Here is a 23,053-nt window from a genome sequence, read left to right on the forward strand (position 1 = left end):
CATCCACCTGAACAGGCAGAATGAGCCACTGTGTATGACTCAACCAAAAGTCAGAGCACAGTAGAAACTGCATCAATCCAGCTAGAGTATTTTTGGGTAGGAAGGAACTACAGATGCTGGTTTACACTGAAGATAGACACAAAATGCTGGAGTAACTCAGCGGGTCAGCCAGCATCTCTGGAGAAAAGGAATCTTTGGCGTTTTGGGTTAAGGCCCTTCTTTAGACTGAAGGTAAGACTGAAGAAGTATCTCAACCCTAAATGCCACCTATTCTTTTCTCCAGAGATGCTGCATGACCCGCTAAGTTACTCCAGCATTTTGTGTCTATCTTTAGAGTATTTTAATTACTTGTTGCAAGTGCCAAACAATATGACATGATATTATGACTTATTCATGAAAACTGATCTTTTCTCTATTCAAGTGTTAATGTTGTAATAGCTAAACTGAAAAGTTAACCTTATGTTGCAAACATCCATCTTGATCAAAGCTAGAAATGACATTTTCTGTAACTGACAAAAGTGTAATATTTCTGTTGCTGTTATTTGCTGATGGTGCTTTTCATTGTGGGCAAACAGGAAGATGCGCAAGGAGTTGTAGTGTTTTGATCCATTTAGAATGAAAGAATGACAACACACATCATGATTGTCAGTCCTGAAGGAATGGCACTTATGGGGTGCACCTGGAAAGGAAGAAATTAACTTTTTTGTGTTGACCGGTTGCTAATCAACCAGACTGCTTTGTCTCAAATTGTGTAGGGCTTCCTCAGCATTGTTGTTCTGTCAGTGAATTAAGGTGTAAGATCAATGGTATATCGCTCCCATGTATATTGCTATTCTTGATCACGTACATGCACATGTATAACATAATGCTAGACACCTTGCGGTGATGTCAATCATCATCAAGTGCATGATTGACGTCACTGCTGAAACTTTTGACCTGGGATACATGGCTAAGAAACTGCCGGGCCTAGAGGGCAACCTAGCCTTAAATGAAAGACGTTGCTCAAGATTCCCAAACAAAGTTCTTACCTGGTTCACAAAGACAAACATGAATTCAGTTCTGAGTTACTGATATAGGCTGAAGCCAAAATTAGAAATCAATACTTTTCTATGTGTCCTTGACTTGGGAAAACACAATGAGCCAAAGTCAATTTGTTAATCTCTTCATGGGTATTGGAAAATATGTTTGTGAAGATGTCAAATGAAAATGGAATCAAGATTAGTGGTGATGCTGGCCCGTGTCAAATAGTCTGAATTTGTGACAAAGGTCACAGACAAAGAGCCACAAATTGATTAAAGAATTTGGTGTGTTCCAGCTGTTTGACCCTTTGTAGAAAATGGGAAAAAAAGTCAATTAGGTTAAAGTTGATGTAAAAAAAGATTAAAAATAACTTTAATTCTAAAATGTTGTTTACTTTCAAATTATTTAATTTAGAAATATTTGAAATGGTAATGTTCTTTCCATGATTGGAAGATTATTTTTATTAGTTGGGAGTTTTTTTTTGCTTTCATTTGAGTAGTGGAATAAATGCGAAACAATTGACAAAACAGAAAAAGTGCTGAATCTTCTATAATCATAGAGCCGAATGCAACACAGACTTTATTATTTATGTTCATTAAATTATTAGGAAGAATAGAACATATCTGACGAAAGTGTAATTTTACATTTTTGTATATAATGAAAAAGCATTTTTTATTGGTAGCTCTGATACACTATTTTCTTCAAAATTATTATCTCAATGTTACCATATTGTCATTTGATCAGCACATACACGTGTATTTGTTTGCCTCAGCCAAAACAGTTAAGGATGTTTTCAATCCTCTGGCCAAGGGTAGAGATTGGTTAGTCTCTTATTATATTTAGTGTTTTAACAGGGCTATCACTGCCCATTTTGACATGGCTACCATTTCAAGGTATTTAGAAAATGTGAGGATATTTACACAGTTATAGGTAATGATAAAGGTGTCAATCGCTTCAAAACTAGGTGGTGATGTTCATGATTTATCGTGGAATGATCCGATCTATAAAGGTTTACATGATTTAAGAAATGAATTAATCCATGGAGAAAAAATTCACAAAGTAAAATGTGACGACTAAATTAGTAACTTTCTATTTTTAAAAAGAGATACAGAGGAACATATTAATTTAAATCTAAATTTGCATTTCTTGTCTATTCTAACAAACAGTTTAAAAAAATCAAATCTGACACCATAAGTTGATTATGATATTGCAGCTGTAGTAATTTCTTGCCTAATTCATCTGGTAATGACTACCTGTCTAGTTTCTAAATCATCCAGAAAATTGGCCATCTGTCATGGCCTCAGTTAATGTGTGCATTTTCTTTATTGCACTCATTTTTAAAAATGTAATCAGAATATAGACAAAAGAATAAATCTTTATATGACCTGTAGATGAAAAGGTTGTAAGTCTTGTTTTTGTGACTGGTTAGTTTGAATTAATGAAAGGCCTCTGATTTTTCTCCTTCCTGTACTTTTTGCACTTTGAAGTAATATGCTGTATTTGCTTTAAAAATAATTTATGTAAATGTGTTCTTCATGAGATATGTTTTCCTACAGTGCCTAATGATCCACTTGTACCGACTGCAGTGTTAGGTGAGGACCAAGCACTACATCCTCCACTGTTGCATGCCTTTGTGTGTTTTGCATGCTTAATAGTTATGTAAACAAACTGTTCATGGGTGTGTGGGTAAACAAATGAGGAAGACATGTTTTCTTCAGTTGGGAATCAAGTGTATTTGGAACAAAGTGTATTTGCAGTTATCCATTAGTTGTTGCTTTATTTGTGAATCTTGAGCCAGAGAAATTAAGCTGGGCGGACCCATTTTTGTAACAATGTAGGTATCTAATATAGTCATTAAAATGCAAAACAAAATCTCTCATCCCATTGAGGATTTAAAAAAGACACAAAAATAACTGTTTCTGTTAGTAATTCTAACGTATATCGCCATTCTTTTAGGCTTTCCTTTTATCATTTACATTTTTAAATTTTTGCTCTGTTTCTTCAACCACATTAACCGATAATTCCAGTTTAGTTTTTGTCGTTTCCATTAACTGATCTTCCCAAAAAAGAGCATCTCCGAATGTGTGAACATTTTCAATGATGTGTGCAACCTGTACAAAACACTGGATATGCTTTGACTATCCAATGTTAGACTGAAATTGGCATTGCATATGTATTTGCATTTGAGTTTCAATGAAGAGGGATGAGTCTTGAGGTGAATGAAAACTTAAACTGCATTTACAAAAAGTGGAAATCAATGGATTGCATTTGTTCTCTGCCTTTCTTTCATCTTCTCATCCTCCCTCCCCTTTCCTGTTTGAATAGCAACTCCAATTGTACAAGGGAACCCATGATTTTGGCGCTTAAGGAGCTGTTTAGAATTCCCATGTGCTTAGAAACATAGAAAATGAGGCCATTTAGCACCGAGCCAGCGCCGTCATTCATTGTGATCATGGTTGATCTACAATCAGTAACCCGTGCCTGCCTTCTCCCCATGTCCCTTGATTCTGCTAGTCCCTAGACCTCTATCTAACTCTCTTTTAAATTCATCCAGTGAATTGGCCTCCACTGCCTTCTGTGGCAGAGAATTCCACAAATTCACAACTTTCTGGGTGAAAAAGTTTTTTCTCATCTCAGTTTTAAATGCCCTCCCCTTTATTCTTAGAGTGTGGCCCCTAGTTCTGGACTCCCCCAACATTGGGAACATTTTTCCTGCATCTAGCTTGTCCAGTCGTTTTAGAATTTTATATGTTTCTATAAGATCCCCTCTCATCCTTCTAAATTCCAGTGAATGCAAGCCCAGTCTTTCCAATCTTTCCTCATATGACAGTCCTGCCATCCTGGGGATTAACCTCATGAACCTAAGCTGCACTGCCTCAATAGCAAGAATGTTCTTCCTCAAATTAGGAGACCAAAACTGCACACAATACTCCAGATATGGTCTCACCAGGGCCCTGTACAACTGCAGAACGACCTCTTTACTCCAACATTCAAATCCTCTTGTTATAAAGGCAGTTCACACTGCCACCTAGCTTCGTATCATCTGCAAATTTGCTTGTGCTACTTTTAATTCTATCATCCAGATCATTAATATAGACAATAGACAATAGGTGCAGGAGTATGCCATTCGGCCCTTCGAGCCAGCACCGCCATTTAATGTGATCATGGCTGATCATTCTCAATCAGTACCCCGTTCTTGCTTTCTCCCCATACCCCCTGACTCCGCTATCCTTAAGAGCTCTATCTAGCTCTCTCTTGAATGTATTCAGAGAATTGGCCTCCACTGCCTTCTGAGGCAGAGAATTCCACAGATTCACAACTCTCTGACTGAAAAAGTTTTTCCTCATCTCTGTTCTAAATGGCCTACCCCTTATTCTTAAACTATGGCCCCTTGTTCTGGACTCCCCCAACATTGGGAACATGTTTCCTGCCTCTAACGTGTCCAACCCCTTAATAATCTTATACGTTTCGATAAGATCCCCTCTCATCCTTCTAAATTCCAGTGTATACAAGCCTAGTCGCTCCAGTCTTTCAACATATGATAGTCCCGCCATTCCGGGAATTAACCTAGTAAACCTACGCTGCACGCCCTCAATAGCAAGAATATCCTTCCACAAATTTGGAGACCAAAACTGCCCACAGTACTCCAGGTGCGGTCTCACTAGGGCCCTGTACAACTGCAGAAGGACCTCTTTGCTCCTATACTCAACACCTCTTGTTATGAAGGCCAACATTCCATTGGCTTTCTTCACTGCCTGCTGTACCTGCATGCTTCCTTTCAGTGACTGATGCACTAGGACACCCAGATCACGTTGTACGTCCCCTTTTCCTAACTTGACACCATTCAGATAATAATCTGCCTTCCTATTCTTACCACCAAAGTGGATAACCTCGCACTTATCCACATTAAACTGCATCTGCCAAGCATCCGCCCACTCACACAACCTGTCCAAGTCACCCTGCAACCTCATAGCATCTTCCTCACAGTTCGCACTGCCACCCAGCTTTGTATCATCTGCAAATTTGCTAATGGTACTTTTAATCCCTTCATCCAAGTCATTAATGTATATTGTAAATAGCTGCGGTCCCAACACCGAGCCTTGCGGTACCCCACTAGTCACTGCCTGCCATTCTGAAAGGGACCCATTTATCCCCACTCTTTGCTTTCTGTCTGTCAACCAACTTTCTATCCATGTCAGTACCCTACCTTCAATACCATGTGCTCTAATTTTGCCCACCAATCTCCTATGTGGGACCTTGTCGAAGGCTTTCTGAAAGTCGAGGTACACCACATCCACCGGCTCTCCCCAGTCAATTTTCCTAGTTACATCCTCAAAAAATTCCAGTAGATTAGTCAAGCACGATTTCCCCTTCGTAAATCCATGCTGACTCGGAACGATTCTGTTACTGCTATCCAAATGCTCCGCAATTTCGTCTTTTATATTTTACTCCAGCATCTTCCCCACCACTGATGTCAGACTAACTGGTCTATAATTTCCCGTTTTCTCTCTCCCTCCTTTCTTGAAAAGTGGGATAACATTAGCTTCCGTCCAATCCACAGGAACTGATCCTGAATCTATAGAACATTGGAAAATGATCACCAATGCATCCACAATTTCTAGAGCCACCTCCTTGAGTATTAGGTATTTGTTTACAAAGTCTGCGGTGTTTTGATTATTACATTTTGGTCTGATCGCAATGGAGTGCAGTGCCTCTTTTCTCATCTAGCAGTGAAAATGAAAACTGCCTTTGGAGCTAGAAGGTTATCTGCTGAGCTCTGTCTGGATGTGACATTCTGTCAACAGCAACTGAGAGACATTGACCGATTTTAGATGGTGTTCCCAAGGGAAATATGGTACCTGATTGTCGCTGCAGTCTCTTTCCCCTTTCAGCACCACACCTTACAGATTGGAGTATGTTTCTAAAAGGGGAATGTAGAGCAAATGTGATCATGTAGATAGTCATGTTTCCCTTAAGATATTTACACAGAGTTGTGAATTTATGGAATTCTCTGCCTCAGAAGGCAGTGGAGGCCGATTCACTGGATGCATTCAAAAGAGAGTTAAATAGAGCTCTTAGGGCTAGCGGAATCAAGAGGTATGGGGAGAAGGCAGGAACGGGGTACTGATTTTAGATGATCAACCATGATCACATTGAATGGCTGTGCTGGCTTGAAGGACCGAATGGCCTACTCCTGCACCTATTGTCTATGTGTCTATGTATCTAGTAAGCCTAACATCTGTGGTAGGTAAGTTAGTGGAGGATTCTGAGGGGTAAGACATACATGGATTTGAATAGATGAGTTGATTAGGGATGGCCCACATGGTTTTGTATGTGGGCGATTGTGCCTCGGGAATTCAATTAAGTTTTTTTGAACAGGTAACCAAGAAGGTTGATGAGGGCAGGGCTGCAGACGATGTCTAAATGGACTTCAGCAAGGCTTTTGGTAACAGGGCCGCACAGTGGCGCAACAGTAGAGTTGCCGCCTTACAGTGCCAGAGACCAGGGTTTGATCCTGACTACATGTGCTGTCTTTACAGAGTTTGCACATTCTCCCTGTGACCGCGTGGGTTTTCCTTTGGTGCTCTGGTTTCCTCTGACTTTCCAAAGACATGCACGTTTGCAGGTTAATTGGCTTCTGTAATTTGTCCCTAATGAGTAGGATAGAACTGGCGTGAATAGGTGATCGCTGGATGGTGCAGAAGTGGTGGGTCAAAGGGACTGTTTTCATGCTGTAACACTAAACTAAACTAAACTAAACTAAAAATAAGGCTCCACATGGTGGGCTACTCTGGAATTTTTAAATTGCATGGGATCCAGGCTAACTGGATGCTTAATTGGCTTCATAGTAGAAAGCAGTGCATGGTACTGGCAGGTTGTTTTCCAGACTGGAGTCTGCGATGAGTGGGGTGCCTCAGGGACCAGTGCTGTTTGTCATCGCATCTACATTAATGACTTGGATGAGAATGTGCAAGGCATGATCAGTTAGCTTGCCGGTGACATTAAAATAGGAGGTATTGTAGAGAGTGAAAATAGTTATCAAAGGTAACAGCGGGATGTTTATCAGCTGGGTTCATGGGCAAAGAAATGGCTTGTGGAGTTTAATTCAGGTAAGTGTGAGGTGGTGAATTTTGGGAAAGTCAAACCAAACCATTAGCAAATTTGCAGATGATACTAAGCTGGGGGGTAGCGTGAATTGTGAGGAAGATGCAATAAGGCTGCAGGGTGACTTGGACAGGTTGTGTGAGTGGGCGGATACATGGCAGATGCAGTTTAATGTAGATAAGTGTGAGGTTATTCACTTTGGAAGTAAGAATAGAAAGGCAGATTATTATCTGAATGGTGTCAAGTTAGGAAGAGGGGATGTTCAACGAGATCTGGGTGTCCTAGTGCATCAGTCACTGAAAGGAAGCATGCAGGTACAGCAGGCAGTGAAGAAAGCCAATGGAATGTTGGCCTTCATAACAAGAGGAGTTGAGTATAGGAGCAAAGAGGTCCTTCTACAGTTGTACCGGGCCCTGGTGAGACCGCACCTGGAGTACTGTGTGCAGTTTTGGTCTCCAAATTTGAGGAAGGATATTCTTGCTATTGAGGGCGTGCGGCGTAGGTTCACTAGGTTAATTCCCGGAATGGCGGGACTGTCATATGTTGAAAGGCTGGAGCAATTAGGCTTGTATACACTGGAATTTAGAAGGATGAGGGGGGATCTTATTGAAACATATAAGATAATTAGGGGATTGGACACATTAGAGGCAGGAAACATGTTCCCAATGTTGGGGGAGTCCAGAACAAGGGGCCACAGTTTAAGAATAAGGGGTAGGCCATTTAGAACGGAGATGAGGAACATTTTCAGTCAGAGAGTGGTGAAGGTGTGGAATTCTCTGCCTCAGAAGGCAGTGGAGGCCAGTTCGTTGGATGCTTTCAAGAGAGAGCTGGATAGAGCTCTTAAGGATAGCGGAGTGAAGGGGTATGGGGAGAAGGCAGGAACGGGGTACTGATTGAGAGTGATCAGCCATGATCGCATTGAATGGCGGTGCTGGCTCGAAGGGCTGAATGGCCTACTCCTACACCTATTGTCTATTGTCTATTGTCTAAACCAGATTTTCATACTGGGGATTGTTGCAGAGCAGAGGGATCTAAGCATGCACGTACATGGTTTTGTATAAATAGCGTCGCAAGTAGATAGGGTGGTGAAGAAGGTTTTTCGGCACATTGAAGAAACAGTATAGACGTTGGGCCAATATGTTACTGTTGTACAAGCTGTTGGTGAGTCTGCATTTGGAGCATTATGTTCAGTTTTGGTCACCCTGTTATCGGAAAGATGCCATAAGCCGGAAATTGTCCACAGAAAATTTACGAGGATGTTTCCAGGTCTTGAGTGCCCAAGTTATAGCGAGAGGTTGGGCAAGCTGGGTCTTTATTTTTTCTAGTGCAGGGTGGGAGGAGTGAACTTATTTATGTGTATAAAATCATGCAGGAATAGATAGGGTAAAAGTACAGTCTTTAAGACTACGTCTCATGGGGGAATTAAGAACTGGAGGGCATAATAGGTTTTAGGTGAGGTGGAAAATTTTAATAGGAATCTGAAGAGCTGCTTTTTCACAGAGAGGGTGGTGGGTATATGAAACAAGCTGCCAGATAAAATAACAACATTTAAAAGACATTTGGACAGATATGGGTTCATAGTGATCTGGGCCAACCATGAGCAAATGCCTCTACGGGGCACCTTGGTCGGCATGGATGCGTTGGGTCGATGATCCTGTTTTTGTTCTGTATGACTATATTCAATGCTGCTGCATCTGCAATTTTGCAGGCCTATACGAAGAATGTAGGGGAGCATTCTCTCCCCTGATTCTTTGTCTGAAGAAGGGTCTCGACCCGAAATTCACCTATTCCTTCCAAAACCATTGGTAAATTTGGAGTCCGAGCCAGAAGTAATTGGTTGATGCTGCAAACTCTTGGGGATGGATCAGAGATCCGGTCACGACTTTACCGCAGGACAAGATAAAACGACAAGGGTGTAGAAATTCTTTGACAGATGTCAGTGATAAAGTGGAAGCCAAAAATGTCCCCGGTGTGAGACGAATAAAGGAATATATAAAGGACTTCAGGTTAATTTCTGTCACATTCTAACTCATCCACTAGATATTGGAGGAAAGATAAAACTTAAATGTTTCTGGATAGTTTCTCCTTTTGCAATGTTCTTCATAGGATTTAAACAGCTGATTATTTTTGAAATTTTATTGCCCTGGGTAGATTTTATTGCAGCCTTTTAGCCCTCTTAATATCGATCAGTGGCCTATGGATAAGATTTACTGAACATCGATTTGGTGTTATGATCCAAAGGTACTTTATACGACACTGAGACAGCTATATTGGAAAAATAAATGTTCTTGCATCTTTTGATGACATTGGTAGCATCCAGAAAACCCATATCTTTGAAGGATTATGCAAGTAAATATGGTACATTGATTGAAAGATCACACCTGAAATCGACAACATATTTTTGTCGCAGTCCAAAAATTGTTGGCATCTCTTGATAGTTAAGTATATAACTTTGAGATATGAATCTGGTGCGAATTAAACAAGTAATAGGCATATGTGAATTTGATATTTAAAGTTTTTTTTATAATATCTCGGCCGTCTTTGCTGAGTATTATAGCTGAGCTCCCATTTGTCAGAATATTAGGGCTTTATCAATTTTTCATCTTGTTATATTTTTTGATTCATAGAAATATTTTGTTTTGTTCATTTGCATAAGAATACTGTTCTCTACGCAGTTAGAATAAAAATAATCCATTCCCTGTGGGAGAAAATGTTATGCAAATCTGTCATCAAAAACACCCTTGGTGGTTATTCACTGCATATTTTATGAACGGAATAGCCTACTAATAGTGTGTTTATTACAAAACTGTGAAATTATTATTTGAAGCATCTCTTGTACTTTTCACAAGCATTTCAGTGTGATGACAGTAGTCACTGAATTACTTTCTTATGATGGCACTGATACATCTTCCCACAACTTTCCCATAATGGCCGTTGCCTCGAGTGCTGCGAGTTTGGGTTGCTGGTTGCAGATCATTAATCTTGCTTTGAATATCTCTAAGCTTCAGTGCATCCATTTTCAGAAGGTTGCCCACAGAATCTGGAGCAGCCCAATGGTCTACAACATCAGTATACGTCTTTGCCACATCTGGGAAGAAAACCTAAGTATTCTTCCAATGTCCACTGGATTCTTGGCCTGACAACCTGACAGGGAAATGAACGGGAGGATCTGATCTAACGACTTCATTCTTTTGTTTCCCCAATTCCTAATTTTGGAGATACTTACGAACTATGAAAGGGGAAGACGTCACCAACACCCTTAATTCTTTTACCATTCTCAACTAAGGAAAATAGCCAAAATTATGAGCGTATTTGTGACGTTTCATTTCCTTCCTTAAAATACAATGCTTTCCATCAATTTACATACAAAAGTTACTAACTCGGTTGAGCCATGCAGATCTTGATTTAATGCCATGTCAAACAAAGCTAGTTATTCTTGAGGAAAAAACAACACAAAGTGCTGGAGTAAGTCAGTGAATCAGGTAGCATTACTGGATTATTCGATTATTCTTAGTCAGGATTTCAGTAAAGATTTATCGTTTCCTTTTGGGATCCAACATTAAGGATGCAAGGATGATCCAGCGTTTCTGCCTGCTGTGAATTCCAATTCCATTGGGAGTATATGTGCATACAGGGTGAGGGCAGGATTGGGAACAGATTCAAATTCATACCTTTAACCTAATAACTTGCTGACATTTTCGAAATTTGTTCTTCTTAACTGAACATTTTAGATGAGTTATTATATCCTTTGAGTAATGGTCAAACAAAACACAAGCAAGGAGCCAATTTCTATGATACATGGTAGGAAAGGAAATTCAACCATAAGTGAAAATGGGGTTTTTGAACAATTAATTGTGATTGTAAGAAGTTTACTCATACTTTATTAAAGAGCAGATGATTTATCTGAAAATTTACATTGTATTCGTAATTGGAATCCAGATATCTGGTAGCCCATTCATGATGGTATTAATTATATCTTTGCTCTTTTGATTTAAAAATTAAAGTGGGTTAAAAATAAGTCTGGACTTTCATATAGATATTTCTAAGTTACTGTTAGCTTTGCCAAAATAATTTCCCTTTAGTCTAGAGTTACAATCTTTTTTGCTCCTGAACCAAAACCTTAAACTAGGTATATTTTATGTTTTTTTGCTCGGCCTCTTTGAAAACATTTCAAGAATCCCCAACTGAGAAGTCTGTTTAAAAAAAAGGCTTTGGTAGAATGTTAGTTATTTGAGTCATCAAGCCGTAGAGAGATACAGCACAGAAACAGGCCCTTCAGCACAAAGAGTCTGCAGCAACCATCAGCCACCCATTTACACTAATCCTGCGGTATCCATTTATTTTTCTTCCCACATTCACATCTATCCCCCCTCCCCACCCAATTATCTCCCTCACCTACTCATTAGAGGCTATTTATGGTGGCCTTTAGGATCACAATGAATGGTGCTGCTGGCTCGAAGGGCCAAATGGCCTCCTCCTGCACTTATTTTCTATGTTTCTATGTGGGAGGAAAATAGTGCACCCAGAGGAAACCCATATGGTCACTGTTAGAACATTTGAACTCGACACAGAGCTCAGGGTCAGGATTGAACCAGGTCACTGGAATCTTGAGCCAACAGCTCAACTAACAAACTTGCATAAATAAACTTTGTGTTTCATTAAGTTTTTTTTATTATTAACTATGACATTGACTAACATCCAGGAAATGATTATAAATGTGGCTGATTTAAAGCAAACTCGATCACTGCAGTTGATATTTTTGCCACACTATGGTGTACAACATTTTTGGCCCTCTATGTTGTACTTCCTGTAATAGTTGGTGGAGAATGTTTGCAGAGAATTGAAACCAAAAGGAAAAGGTTGAAAATGCTCAGTGCATTAGGAAGTATTTGTGGAGGGAGAAACACTAATGTCACAGATGAATGACTTACAGTAGATCAGGCCAGTTCTAATACATACAGCAGGAACCAGCACAGAGGACCCAGAGGCTCAGTGGACCAATGTACAAGGAGGGAACTGCTGAGGACTTCTGTTTTCATAAGTTCATAAGTCATAAGCGATACGAGCAGAATTAGGCCATTCGACCCATCAAGTCTTACCCACCATTCAATCATGGCTGATCCATTTTCCCCTCTTAACACCATTCTCCTGCCTTCTCCCCATAACCTCTATTATATTTTATTTTGATCAGCAGTAATGTACATTTTCGATTATTTGCTGTGCTTTTAATAATTAGTCAAGGAAAAGAGAAAATGAGGTACATGTTTTGTGGAAAGATGAACTGTGGATATAAGTGGACATTGTGGCTCAAGCAATGTTTTACTGTCTAATTATTAACATTGGTGATCTTGGCTTATGAAGGACACCTAAAATAAATAGTTGAACAGAAATATGCCAGGCATTTGTTACTGATTATTTGAGCTGGTAATACATTAGAAAAATCTATGCAGTAAGTAATAATCAGATGAACTATGTGGCTCTGTAAATTGCCATGTACAAAGGACATTACAGTTGAAGAAGATGTCCAAGTAAGCGAGACTTAACTCGCTTATATTGAGTAATTACTTGGAGAAAGATTTTTATAAAGAGCAATTAAAGTGCAATTACATTCAATATTTGAAAATTCCTTATTGTGGGAAATCCACAATATATGCATGATATCGCTGCACGTTCTGTCCAGTGAATATCTTGCCCTGAGAGGCAAAATTAATCGTTGTTTTTGTTTACGTACATTAGGTCTTATGTTATCACGCTAAGCTCCATCCCTGTTCTTGTTCATTGGTCAGACACAGTACAAAATCAAAATTTAGATGTATTTTAAAGGAAATGCATTGCCCCAGATTTAAGTGACAAATCCAGTCAGAAGAATGAAATCTATTTATATTGTTGCCATGTAATGTCACCTGAAGTCTTTGATTATGTTGGAACTAAAATCCAAAATAACTGCAGCTGATGGAGATCTAAAATAAAATCCTAAAATGTGAGAAACCTGCCAGGCAAATTGCTGGAAAAAGAATCAGCAATGACCTTTCATCAGGCCATCGGCCTGAAACAATGACCCTGTTTCTTTCTCTGTGAATGCTGCCTGATTTGTTAAGTATTTCCAAAATTATGTTGGCATGTAATCTTGTACCCTGTTTAAAGGGAGTATTTTTAAAATTATTTTGTGTCATTTTATTTTCATAATCAGCATAGAAGTTTGAGTCAGTTTTCAAGCAGTTTCAGCTTGTTTTCAATTCAACTTCAAAGGTTTCAAATAAGGCAGGCATTGCACATATATGTAAAATATTTTATTCTTTGGTTATAAAGCATACATTTAAAATAAGAATGGAAATTTATGCATTAATGGGCTTATTTTAAAAATAATTATATTTGTCAACCTTAATTCGTGTTTGTTTTTTTCCGCTGCTCTATTCTATAAAGTACCCATTGCTGGTGAGTATTTGAAAACAATGATTTTATTCTTAACAGGATATATAGAGACGGTGTGATCCAGCAGTGTGTAAGTTTGTCAATGTGTTTATCTTTGTGTCATATTTGACGACAGTGTACTTGCGATTATTTTGACATGTTATCATTGAAGTCGAAATGAAACATACCAGCTGCTTTAACCGCTCTTTAGTTTGCGAGGAATGGAGTGCTGCATTATTGCCTTGTGCCTTGCGTTCTTGAGTGGTTTAAATGCAGCAACCGAGAGGGGCTGGTTTTCCGTATCATCACTAAACATTTTAGGAAAATAAGTCTTATGTATTATCTTGACAGAGCATTAGGCTCCCTGCACAATCATAAGGCTGAGTGGATCTTATGATAAATGCGTCGAAGCAACACAAATATCTTTCCAAGTGGTCTTGTACGTGTCCTTGTAGGCTCTATAATTTTACACCATTTATCTCTGCCATGCAATCTTTTGTCAGAAACATATGGAGAAACACAGAATAAATTTGTATTTCCTTTCCCCAGATGAAAACCACACTGTGTCAGCAGAGTCAAGCAGGTTATTGGATGTTTCCCGTTTTCATGGTGAGCCCACAGAGTCTCCATACCAGACTGGCCAGCTCCATCCTGCCATTCGGGTTGCAGACTTATTGCAGCATATCAACTTGATGAAGACATCAGAGGGCTATGGCTTCAAGGAGGAATACGAGGTAAGGATACAAAGGAAGTGAAGATGCCATATGATTCAATCTTAGAGGTAACAGAAGAACCACCTGGCAATTGTCCACCTTGATATAATGAATCATGTAAATTATGAAGTTTGCAACAGCACTCTTCCTTTTAAAATGGACACAGTAAATTTGACGTGTGAAATATCCCACGGCTGGATGCACTTCCTGTACTGCTTTCTTTCCTTGGCCTCTCCTGACATCATTGCCAACCTCTGGAACTCTCTACCTCTCTGACTTCTTTGGTTTATTTTCCATTGTATCCCGGAGGATCTTTTTTGTTTGGTTTAGGAAATTATTGCTCATTCTACGTTGATAGCATGCACTGAGTAGAGTGATCATTGCAGAGTCTGGGTGTTTGGAGATCCCAACCATAATTGGCTTATATCCCACAGGTGTTAAGTTACCGCATTGGGGGATTGTTGGCATTTAGTCTGAACTTGACATGCAGGTGGAGAGAGAAGTCTACTCTGGCTATTTTGTGCTGGGATCATGTGAAAGAAGGTTGTTTACCGCTCCCTCCGTAACTCCCTGGTCCACTTGTCCCTTCCTACCCAAACCACCCCATCCCCGAGCACTTTCCTCTGCAACCGCACGAGAGGCAACACCTGTCCCTTTACCTCCCCCCTCAACTCCATCCAAGGACCCAAACATTCTTTCCAGGTGAGACAGAGGTTCACCTGCACCTCCTCCAACCTCATCTGTTGCATCTGCTGCTCCAGATGTCAACTTATTTACATCGGCGAAACCAAACGCAGGCTCGGCGATTGCCTCGCTCAACACCTGCGCTCGGTCCGCGTTAACCAATCTGATCTCCCGGTGGCTGAACACTTTAACTCCCATTCCCAGTCTGACCTTTCTGTCATGGGCCTCCTCCAGTGCCATAGTGAGTCCTACCGGAAATTGGAGGAACAGCACCTCATATTTTGCCTGGGCAGCTTGCAGCCCAGTGGTATGAACATTGACTTCTCCAACTTTAGATAATTCCTCTGTCCCTCTCTTCCCCTCCCCCTTCCCAGATCTCCCACTGTCTTCCTGTCTCCACCTATATCCTTCCTTTGTCCCGCCCCCCTGACATCAGTCTGAAGAAGGGTCTCGACCTGAAACGTCGCCCATTCCTTCTCTCCTGAGATGCTGCCTGACCTGCTGAGTTACTCCAGCATTTTGTGAATAAATACCTTAATTGATTGTAAGGCTGGTTAAGCATTAAGTACAATATTAAATGGTCGACTTGTCTACAACATTGTTTGTTGGAGCTTCCAGTCATTCTGTAGGAAAGACTGGAAAGGACAATCTGTTAGTTAGCATTCCTGAGTCTTAATGAGTTTAATACTTCACACCATAGGGAAATAAAGAACCCAAATCCTCAGTTCAAGTTTATCAATCGTCACAGTTTATCAATCGTCACAGTCATAACATAAAACAGTAAACGTTCACATAGCTGCCTGTTTTTTTCATGGTTTTCTGTCAGCTACTGTTGAATACGTTTTATTGGCCTAGTACACATACAAGGAATTTGCCTTGGTGCTCTGCTCGCAAGTAACAACACTACATATGGTAAAAAGAAGAATAAAACATAAAACATTAAAACATTAAGAATAAAACATTATAGTTTAAACATGTGAAATAAATAAAATACCAGAGCAAAAGGAGGCTACAGACTTTTGGTTATTGAGTAGAGCTACTGCTCGTGGAAAAAAGCTCTTTTTATGTCTGGCTGAGGCTGCTTTGACAGTCCAGATTCGCCTTCCAGAGGGAAGTGCTTCAAAGAGTTTGTGGCCAGGGTGAGAGGGGTCAGAGATGCTCTTGCCCGCTCGCTTCCTGGCCCTTACAGTGTACAGTTCGTCAATGGTGGGAGGTTGCAGCCAACAACCTTCTCGGCTGATCGAACAATTCGCTGCAGCCTCCGGATGTCATGCTTGGTGGCTGAGCCAAACCAGACCATGATGAAGAAGGTGAGGACAGACTCTACGATGGCAGTATAGAATTGGACCATCATTGCCTGTGGCAGATTGTGTTTCCTCAACTGCCGCAGGAAGTACATCCTCTGTTGGGCCTTTTTGACTGTGGAGTCAATGGTGCACCCTATTTAAGGTCCTTGGAGATGATGGTTCCAAGGAACTTAAATGACTCCAGAAACGTGACTGTGGTGTTGTTGATGGTGAGTGGGGGGAGGGGAGGGGGAGCTCTCCTAAAGTCTACTATCAGTTCCACTATCTTAAGAGCATTGAGCTCCACGTTTTTGCGAAGGCACCAGGCGCCAGCTGTGCCACTTCCCGTCTGTAGGCCCAATCCATCTTCATCCTGGATCTGTCCAATCAGGGTTGTGTCATCCGCAAACTTGAGAAGCTTGACAGAGGAGTCTGTGGAGATGCAGTCATTGGTGTAGACAGTAAAAGAGAGGGGAGAGTACGCAGCCTAGCAGTGCTCCTATGCTGAGGATCTGCGGATCCGAGATGTGCTTTCCCAGCCTCACATGCTGCTTCCTGTCTGTCAGGAAGTTGGCGATCCACTGACAGAGGGGTTCAGGCACAGTCATCTGGGAGAGTTTGGAGTGTTGTAGCTCTGGCACAATGCTGTTGAATGCAGAGCTAAAATCCACAAACAAAATCCTTGCATAGGTCCCCTGGCGGTCTAAGTGCTGGAGGATGAAGTGCAGGCCGAGGTTGACTGCGTCATCCACTGATCTATTACCCTGTATTCAAACTGCAGAGGGTGCAGCAGGTGGTTTGTGATGTTTTTCAGCTGGGCCAGCACGTCTTTCAAGGGTCTTCATGACTACAGAGGTCAGTGCGACAGGCCTGTAGTCACTAAGACAAGTCATCCTTGTCTTTTTGGGTGAGGAACAATAATGGAGACTTTGAAGCAGGCAGGGACAGTGCAGGTTTGCAGGGACTGGATGAAAATGTCTGTGTCGACCGGTGTCAGTTGTTCGGCACAAAGCTTGAGGGTAGAGGGGGAAACATTGCGTGAGAAGTTCCAAGAATCAGGAGGACACGTGAGAGCAAGTGAAAAGAGAAACTAAAAATGTGCAGAGGGGATATTGTTCATCCCAAACATTGACTATCTCTCAATGCCAGCAGCTCGGCCATCAACCCTCCTCTTTTTCAACCTGTCCCTTTGCCCCATCGATCCTTCCTCAAGGGTATTTTGCAAGGTGGCGGAGTTTCCTTGCCAGGACCGGTGCTGTGTATAGTGTTCTCTGGCATACAGTACTTTACATTTGCTCTGTACTGCTTCACATTTCATTCACCGATGTGTTTTAGGTTACAAGTATATCCTATCATAAGCTTGGAATTTGATATCATCATCATATCATATATATACAGCCGGAAACAGGCCTTTTCGGCCCACCAAGTCCGTGCCACCCAGTGATCCCCGTACATTAACACTATCCTACACCCACTAGGGACAATTTTTACATTTACCCAGCCAATTAACCTACATACCTGTACGTCTTTGGAGTGTGGGAGGAAACCGAAGATCTCGGAGAAAACCCACGCAGGTCACGGGGAGAACGTACAAACTCCTTACAGTGCAGCACCCGTAGTCAGGATCGAACCTGAGTCTCCGGCGCTGCATTCGCTGTAAAGCAGCAACTCTACCGCTGCGCTACCGTGCCGCCCTACTTGGGCACTTTTCAACATTCAGCTTTATGGATCTTTTATTTCTACCACCTATTTTGGAGATGTCCAATCATACAGAATTCGCTGAACATCTATTTTATATAAACTACTGCACAAAACAATGAGTCACAGTGAGTGGCAAAACAGAGATTCTAATGATAAAGTTGTGAGATTAAAGCATGAGACATTAATGAAATTCAAAAGGGACGTAAACAATGAGTTGCAGTTACAAAAGAAATTCAGTTTTACATGGCTAGAAAGACAAATAGAGTACAGATTAATACCAGCACATGACAGAAAATCACTGCTGCTGTGGGAGTTGGGAAATAATGATCTATTTTACCTAAATCACTTGTTTCTTACATGTGTTCTTAATTAAGGTAATGATGTTGATTGCAATGGATACAATTTACAATTGCAACTATAATTGTTTCTCCTGAAAGTGCAGAACATTTAATGAACAAACTATTAGGGCTACAAATCATTTAGCAAAACAAACGTTAGGGCGCAAATATGATGCTCTTTTTCATCAGGAGACGTGAATTTCATGCAATCATTGGAAGTGAAGTCAAATTCTTTGAGAATGGATTAGTAATGCATTTTTTTCTCTCTGTATGGTACACAATGGCAACAATATAAACCAAAATGCACTTTTTTAAAATCAGTTACAACTTTTGACTTTTGTCACATTAATATGTTTGAATGTTAGCATTCATAGCAAGAGGATTTGAGTATAGGAGCAGGGAGGTTCTGCTGCAGTTGTACAGGGCCTTGGTGAGACCGCACCTGGAGTATTGTGTACAGTTTTGGTCTCCTAATCTGAGGAAAGACATTCTAGCCTTAGAGGGAGTACAGAGAAGGTTCACCAGATTGATCCCTGAGTTGGCAGGACTTTCATATGAAGAAAGACTGGATAGACTAGGCTTGTACTCGCTGGAATTTAGAAGACTGAGGGGGGATCTTATTGAAACATATAAAATTCTTAAGGGGTTGGAGAGGCTAGATGCGGGAAGATTGTTCCCGATGTTGGGGAAGTCCAGAATCAGGGGTCACAGCTTAAGGATAAGGGAGAAGTCTTTTAGGACCGAGATGAGAAAACATTTCTTCACACGGAGAGTGGTGAGTCTGTGGAATTCTCTGCCACAGAAGGTAGTTGAGGCCAGTTCATTGGCTATATTTAAGAGGGAGTTTTAGATGTGGCCCTTATGGCTAAAGGGATCAGGGGGTATGGAGAGAAGGCAGGTACAGGTTACTGAGCTGGATGATCAGCCATGATCATATTGAATGGCGGTGTAGGCTCGAAGGGCCGAATGGCCTACTCCTGCACCTATTTTCTATGTTTCTATGTCATGATTATTCCACTTCAAGCAATTGAGATGGTATTCACTATTGACCCAGTACTGTGGTTTTACTGACAATGTTTCGTGCCGAAGAGTACTGCTTCTGAGCAGCTTCCTGTTTACAGGGTACTGCAAGCTAGAGAAACCTGCAGTTAGACAGCCACAGGTCACAACAGGTTTCTCAAACAGCATTAAATGTAATATAAACAGAGAGGTGACATATAATTTATGTTCAAAATGATGGGGTAAGATTTCACAAGATTTGTATTAGATAGATTTTGAAACATTTGTAATTGATCCTTAACCTTAACTGTACTGCAGAGATTTTATGATGCATTGATTAGCTCTAAGGCAATCACTGGCATTTTCCTTTGGCGACACTTTGCTACCATGAGGACAAATTACGTGGTGCCCATTTCCATAACCCTTGTCATTAACTGAGGTGGATTTTCTAGGCAAATGGATTGTTTTCATCAGAAAGGATTGTGCTCATCAGAAAGGATTGCGTTATTTCTATCAAGACTCGTGCTTTGTCTATTATTGATGTCATGCGTAGCACTTGTCTTTTAGATGACACATATTTGGTTTACTTTGCAACTTAGGCACCTGGGTGATTATCAGTAAAGGGCAACCCTTATCCTATTGAGCAGTCGCTTGAAGTTTGCCTAAGTGACATCGGTAGAAAGATTGTAAGGCAGTTTGCACACAGGATGGGTGATCCATTCCTCTGGGTCTTGAAGTTAGAAGTTTCTTTAAGGATAAACAAACATATAATTTTAGTACTTGGTGTTGCATTAGTTGACCATTCATTTGTAGCTGAAATCCTCTGGGAGCTTATTGGTTACAGTGGCACAGGGTTCAATGGAACAATAATTCAGAGACTTGGACTCGCAGTTGACCATTACTCGGTGACCAATGCCTGCGATGCATGCGGGAATTTAAATTAAGTTAGTTAAAACTAGTCGGGAATAATCAAAATAATATACGCTGTAATGATGATCATTAAACTATTGGATTATAAAATACAATTTATTTCACAGATATTCTTTTGGAATAGAAATCTAGTGCTATATCCACTTTGGGGCTTAAATGTAACTCCTAAATCACACTTCTTAATCTCTGAAGATAGACACAAAAAGCTGGAGTAACTCAGCAGGACAGACAGCATCTCTGGAGAGAAGGAATGGGTGACGTTTCGGTTCAAAACCCTTCTTCGTACTGAATGTCACGGGAAAGGGAAATAATAGATATGGGTGATGGTGTAGAGAGATAAAGAACAATGAATGAAAAATATGCAAAAAAGTAACAATGATAAAGAGAACAGGCCATTGTTAGCAGTTTAAACACAAAATGCTGGAGTAACTCAGAGGGACAGGCAGCATCTCTGGAGAGAAGGAACGGGTGACTTTTCAGGTCGAGGCCCTTCTTCAGACTGATGTCAGGGTAGTGGGTGGGACAGAGTTGGAATGTAGTCAGAGATAGTAAGACTGGTGGGAGAACTGGGAAGGGGCGGGGGGGAATGGAGAGAGAAATCAATATTCATACCACTGGGCTGTAAACTACCCAAGCAAAATATGAGATGCTCTTCCTCCAATTTGCATTTAGCCTCACTCTGACAATGGAAGATACTTCTTAACCTCTGAACTGACTGAGCACAGGATTCACTTGTAAAGTGCTGTTTGCAATGAAATGTGAGGCCATTGATCCATCACCCCGAATACCACCTGCAGTTCATCATGCTTGCTCACCTGGGCCCGAGGGAAAGGCTTGGCCAATATCTATGCTGACCAATATCTGTGTCATCTGTCTAAGCTGTCATGGATTTAAACTCTGACATTTAATATCTATTAAAACTGGGTTTTTTTAATTATGAGCAAATCACCAAGTTTTTAATTATCCATTTTTAATTAAACTACAAATAATTGCAAATAGGGAATTGAAATAAAATAACTTTTAAAATTATCCATTTCCCCTGTTTTGCTTCCTATAAACTGGCCAGAAAATTCCACTTTCATAGATGGGGTTTCCAGACCTACATCAGGTTTGACCTGTGTATAACCTTGTAACCAAGGTTTCAAGATCAGTTTATTGTCACATGTACCAATTAAGGTACAGTGAAATTCGAATTACACTGGGGAAACCCACCGAAGCTATGCTTTACCACTCGATTCCACATGAAATCATCTGACACTCAGTCCAAAACTCCTAGTGAGACGTCCCCCTGTGAGTATGAAACTAGCTGGACCAAAGAAGGTCCGCATAGGTGCAAGATTCAAATTGCTCCCAAGACGGTTGCATTTGAAAAGCTTGTCTCTTAAAAAGTGTGTCTAAATTTGGAGGGTTACCCCACTGACTGGTCAAACAACATAGTTGCACACACAGAATCAAACTGTGGAATGTTCAAGACTCCTCTATTACAACGTTTGGGCAGGAGACAGTGCCACAGTGATATGCAGATGAGAGGGAGTGACTCTAAACTCCTTAAATTTCAAGGCTTCAAGTCAATCACAGAACAGAACAGATAAACCCCTGCTGTTTGCACACCTTATTATATTTAATAAATCAATAATTCTCCATGTTGAACACCAATTGGAAGGAGCACAGAATAGTAAGGCCACAGAATGTACTATGGGGAGCTTTACCACTATTCACCACAAGTCGATTGGTAGCATCCCCAACAACAAAACTGACAGCTGGCAGAGTAGACCTACTAATAGATGATGAGTGGATCTGGGGGATGGAATATATCTAGCGGAAGCATTAAACAAATCGTTGGAAGGACTCAGCGAGCACGGTAGCACAGCGGTAGAGTTGCTGCTTTACAGCGAATGCAGCGCCGGAGACTCAGGTTCGATCCTGACTACGGGTGCTGCACTGTAAGGAGTTTGTACGTTCTCCCCGTGACCTGCGTGGGTTTTCTCCGATCTTCGGTTTCCTCCCACACTCCAAAGACGTACAGGTATGTAGGTTAATTGGCTGGGTAAATGTAAAAATTGTCCCTAGTGGGTGTAGGATAGTTAATGTACGGGGATCGCTGGGCGGCACGGAATTGGAGGGCCGAAAAGGCCTGTTTCCGGCTGTATATATATGATGATGATAACGCCTGAGTGGGGAAAAGGGCAGATGATGTTTCAGGTCAAGATCTTTCCTCAGAGTGCTGACTTCAGAATAAATTTATTCGACTCATAGTGATCATTTAAGCCCCAGGATTTTACTGCAGAAGTTCATCAGAACTCCTTGGGTCCAACCATCCATAGATGCTTCATCAATGATCAGAGGCTAGATATCCTGTAGTGAGTGACTCACCATCTGATGAAACAAAAGCTTTACCATGATGGCAAGTCAAGAATGTGCAGAAATTTGTTGCATTTGTCTGGATGGGTGCGCCTCTGACAACATTTTTAAAAAGCTCAACTTCATCTGGGATAAAGGGGACTGAAGAGTACACTACATGTGTAATAATTATTTGCTTGAGCTTATCGAACAGAACCTCCTAAACTCATCACCTCGGCCACCAAGAAGAACAAGAATAGCAGGTTTCCATTCAAATTTGTTGATCATTATGACTTGGAAATGTATCGTTGTCCTCAATAATTGCTGTTGTCCCTATTCTGGAACTCCCCACCCACCAACACTGTGAGCATATCTTAACCGGAACCCTTGCGGCAGTTCAATAAAGTGATTCATCACCACCACTTCATGGGGGTGTTGGGGACAGACAGTAACCACTGGCCACATCCCCTCAATGGATGCCACCAAACTATTTACAACCACTGAAGCACAATTGAAGCCATGGTTG

General features: G+C 41.0%; 1 protein-coding gene across 8 annotated transcripts in view; it reads left to right on the forward strand.

Annotated features, from left to right (window-relative positions):
- ptprk (protein tyrosine phosphatase receptor type K) overlaps positions 1–23,053 on the forward strand; it is a 503,565-nt gene that overhangs the window by 434,330 nt on the left and 46,182 nt on the right. For 4 of the 8 annotated variants that reach the window (XM_078399543.1, XM_078399544.1, XM_078399545.1 and 1 more), the window contains 2 exons: positions 2,577–2,612; positions 14,086–14,270. In XM_078399543.1, the coding sequence (XP_078255669.1) occupies positions 2,577–2,612; positions 14,086–14,270 (221 nt within the window). The remainder of the gene's footprint in view (positions 1–2,576; positions 2,613–14,085; positions 14,271–23,053) is intronic. The other 4 variants (XM_078399546.1, XM_078399547.1, XM_078399549.1 and 1 more) reach the window with 1 other exon arrangement.

This window comes from Rhinoraja longicauda, chromosome 5 (genome assembly GCF_053455715.1).
Source record: "Rhinoraja longicauda isolate Sanriku21f chromosome 5, sRhiLon1.1, whole genome shotgun sequence".
Taxonomy (NCBI): domain Eukaryota; kingdom Metazoa; phylum Chordata; class Chondrichthyes; order Rajiformes; family Arhynchobatidae; genus Rhinoraja; species Rhinoraja longicauda.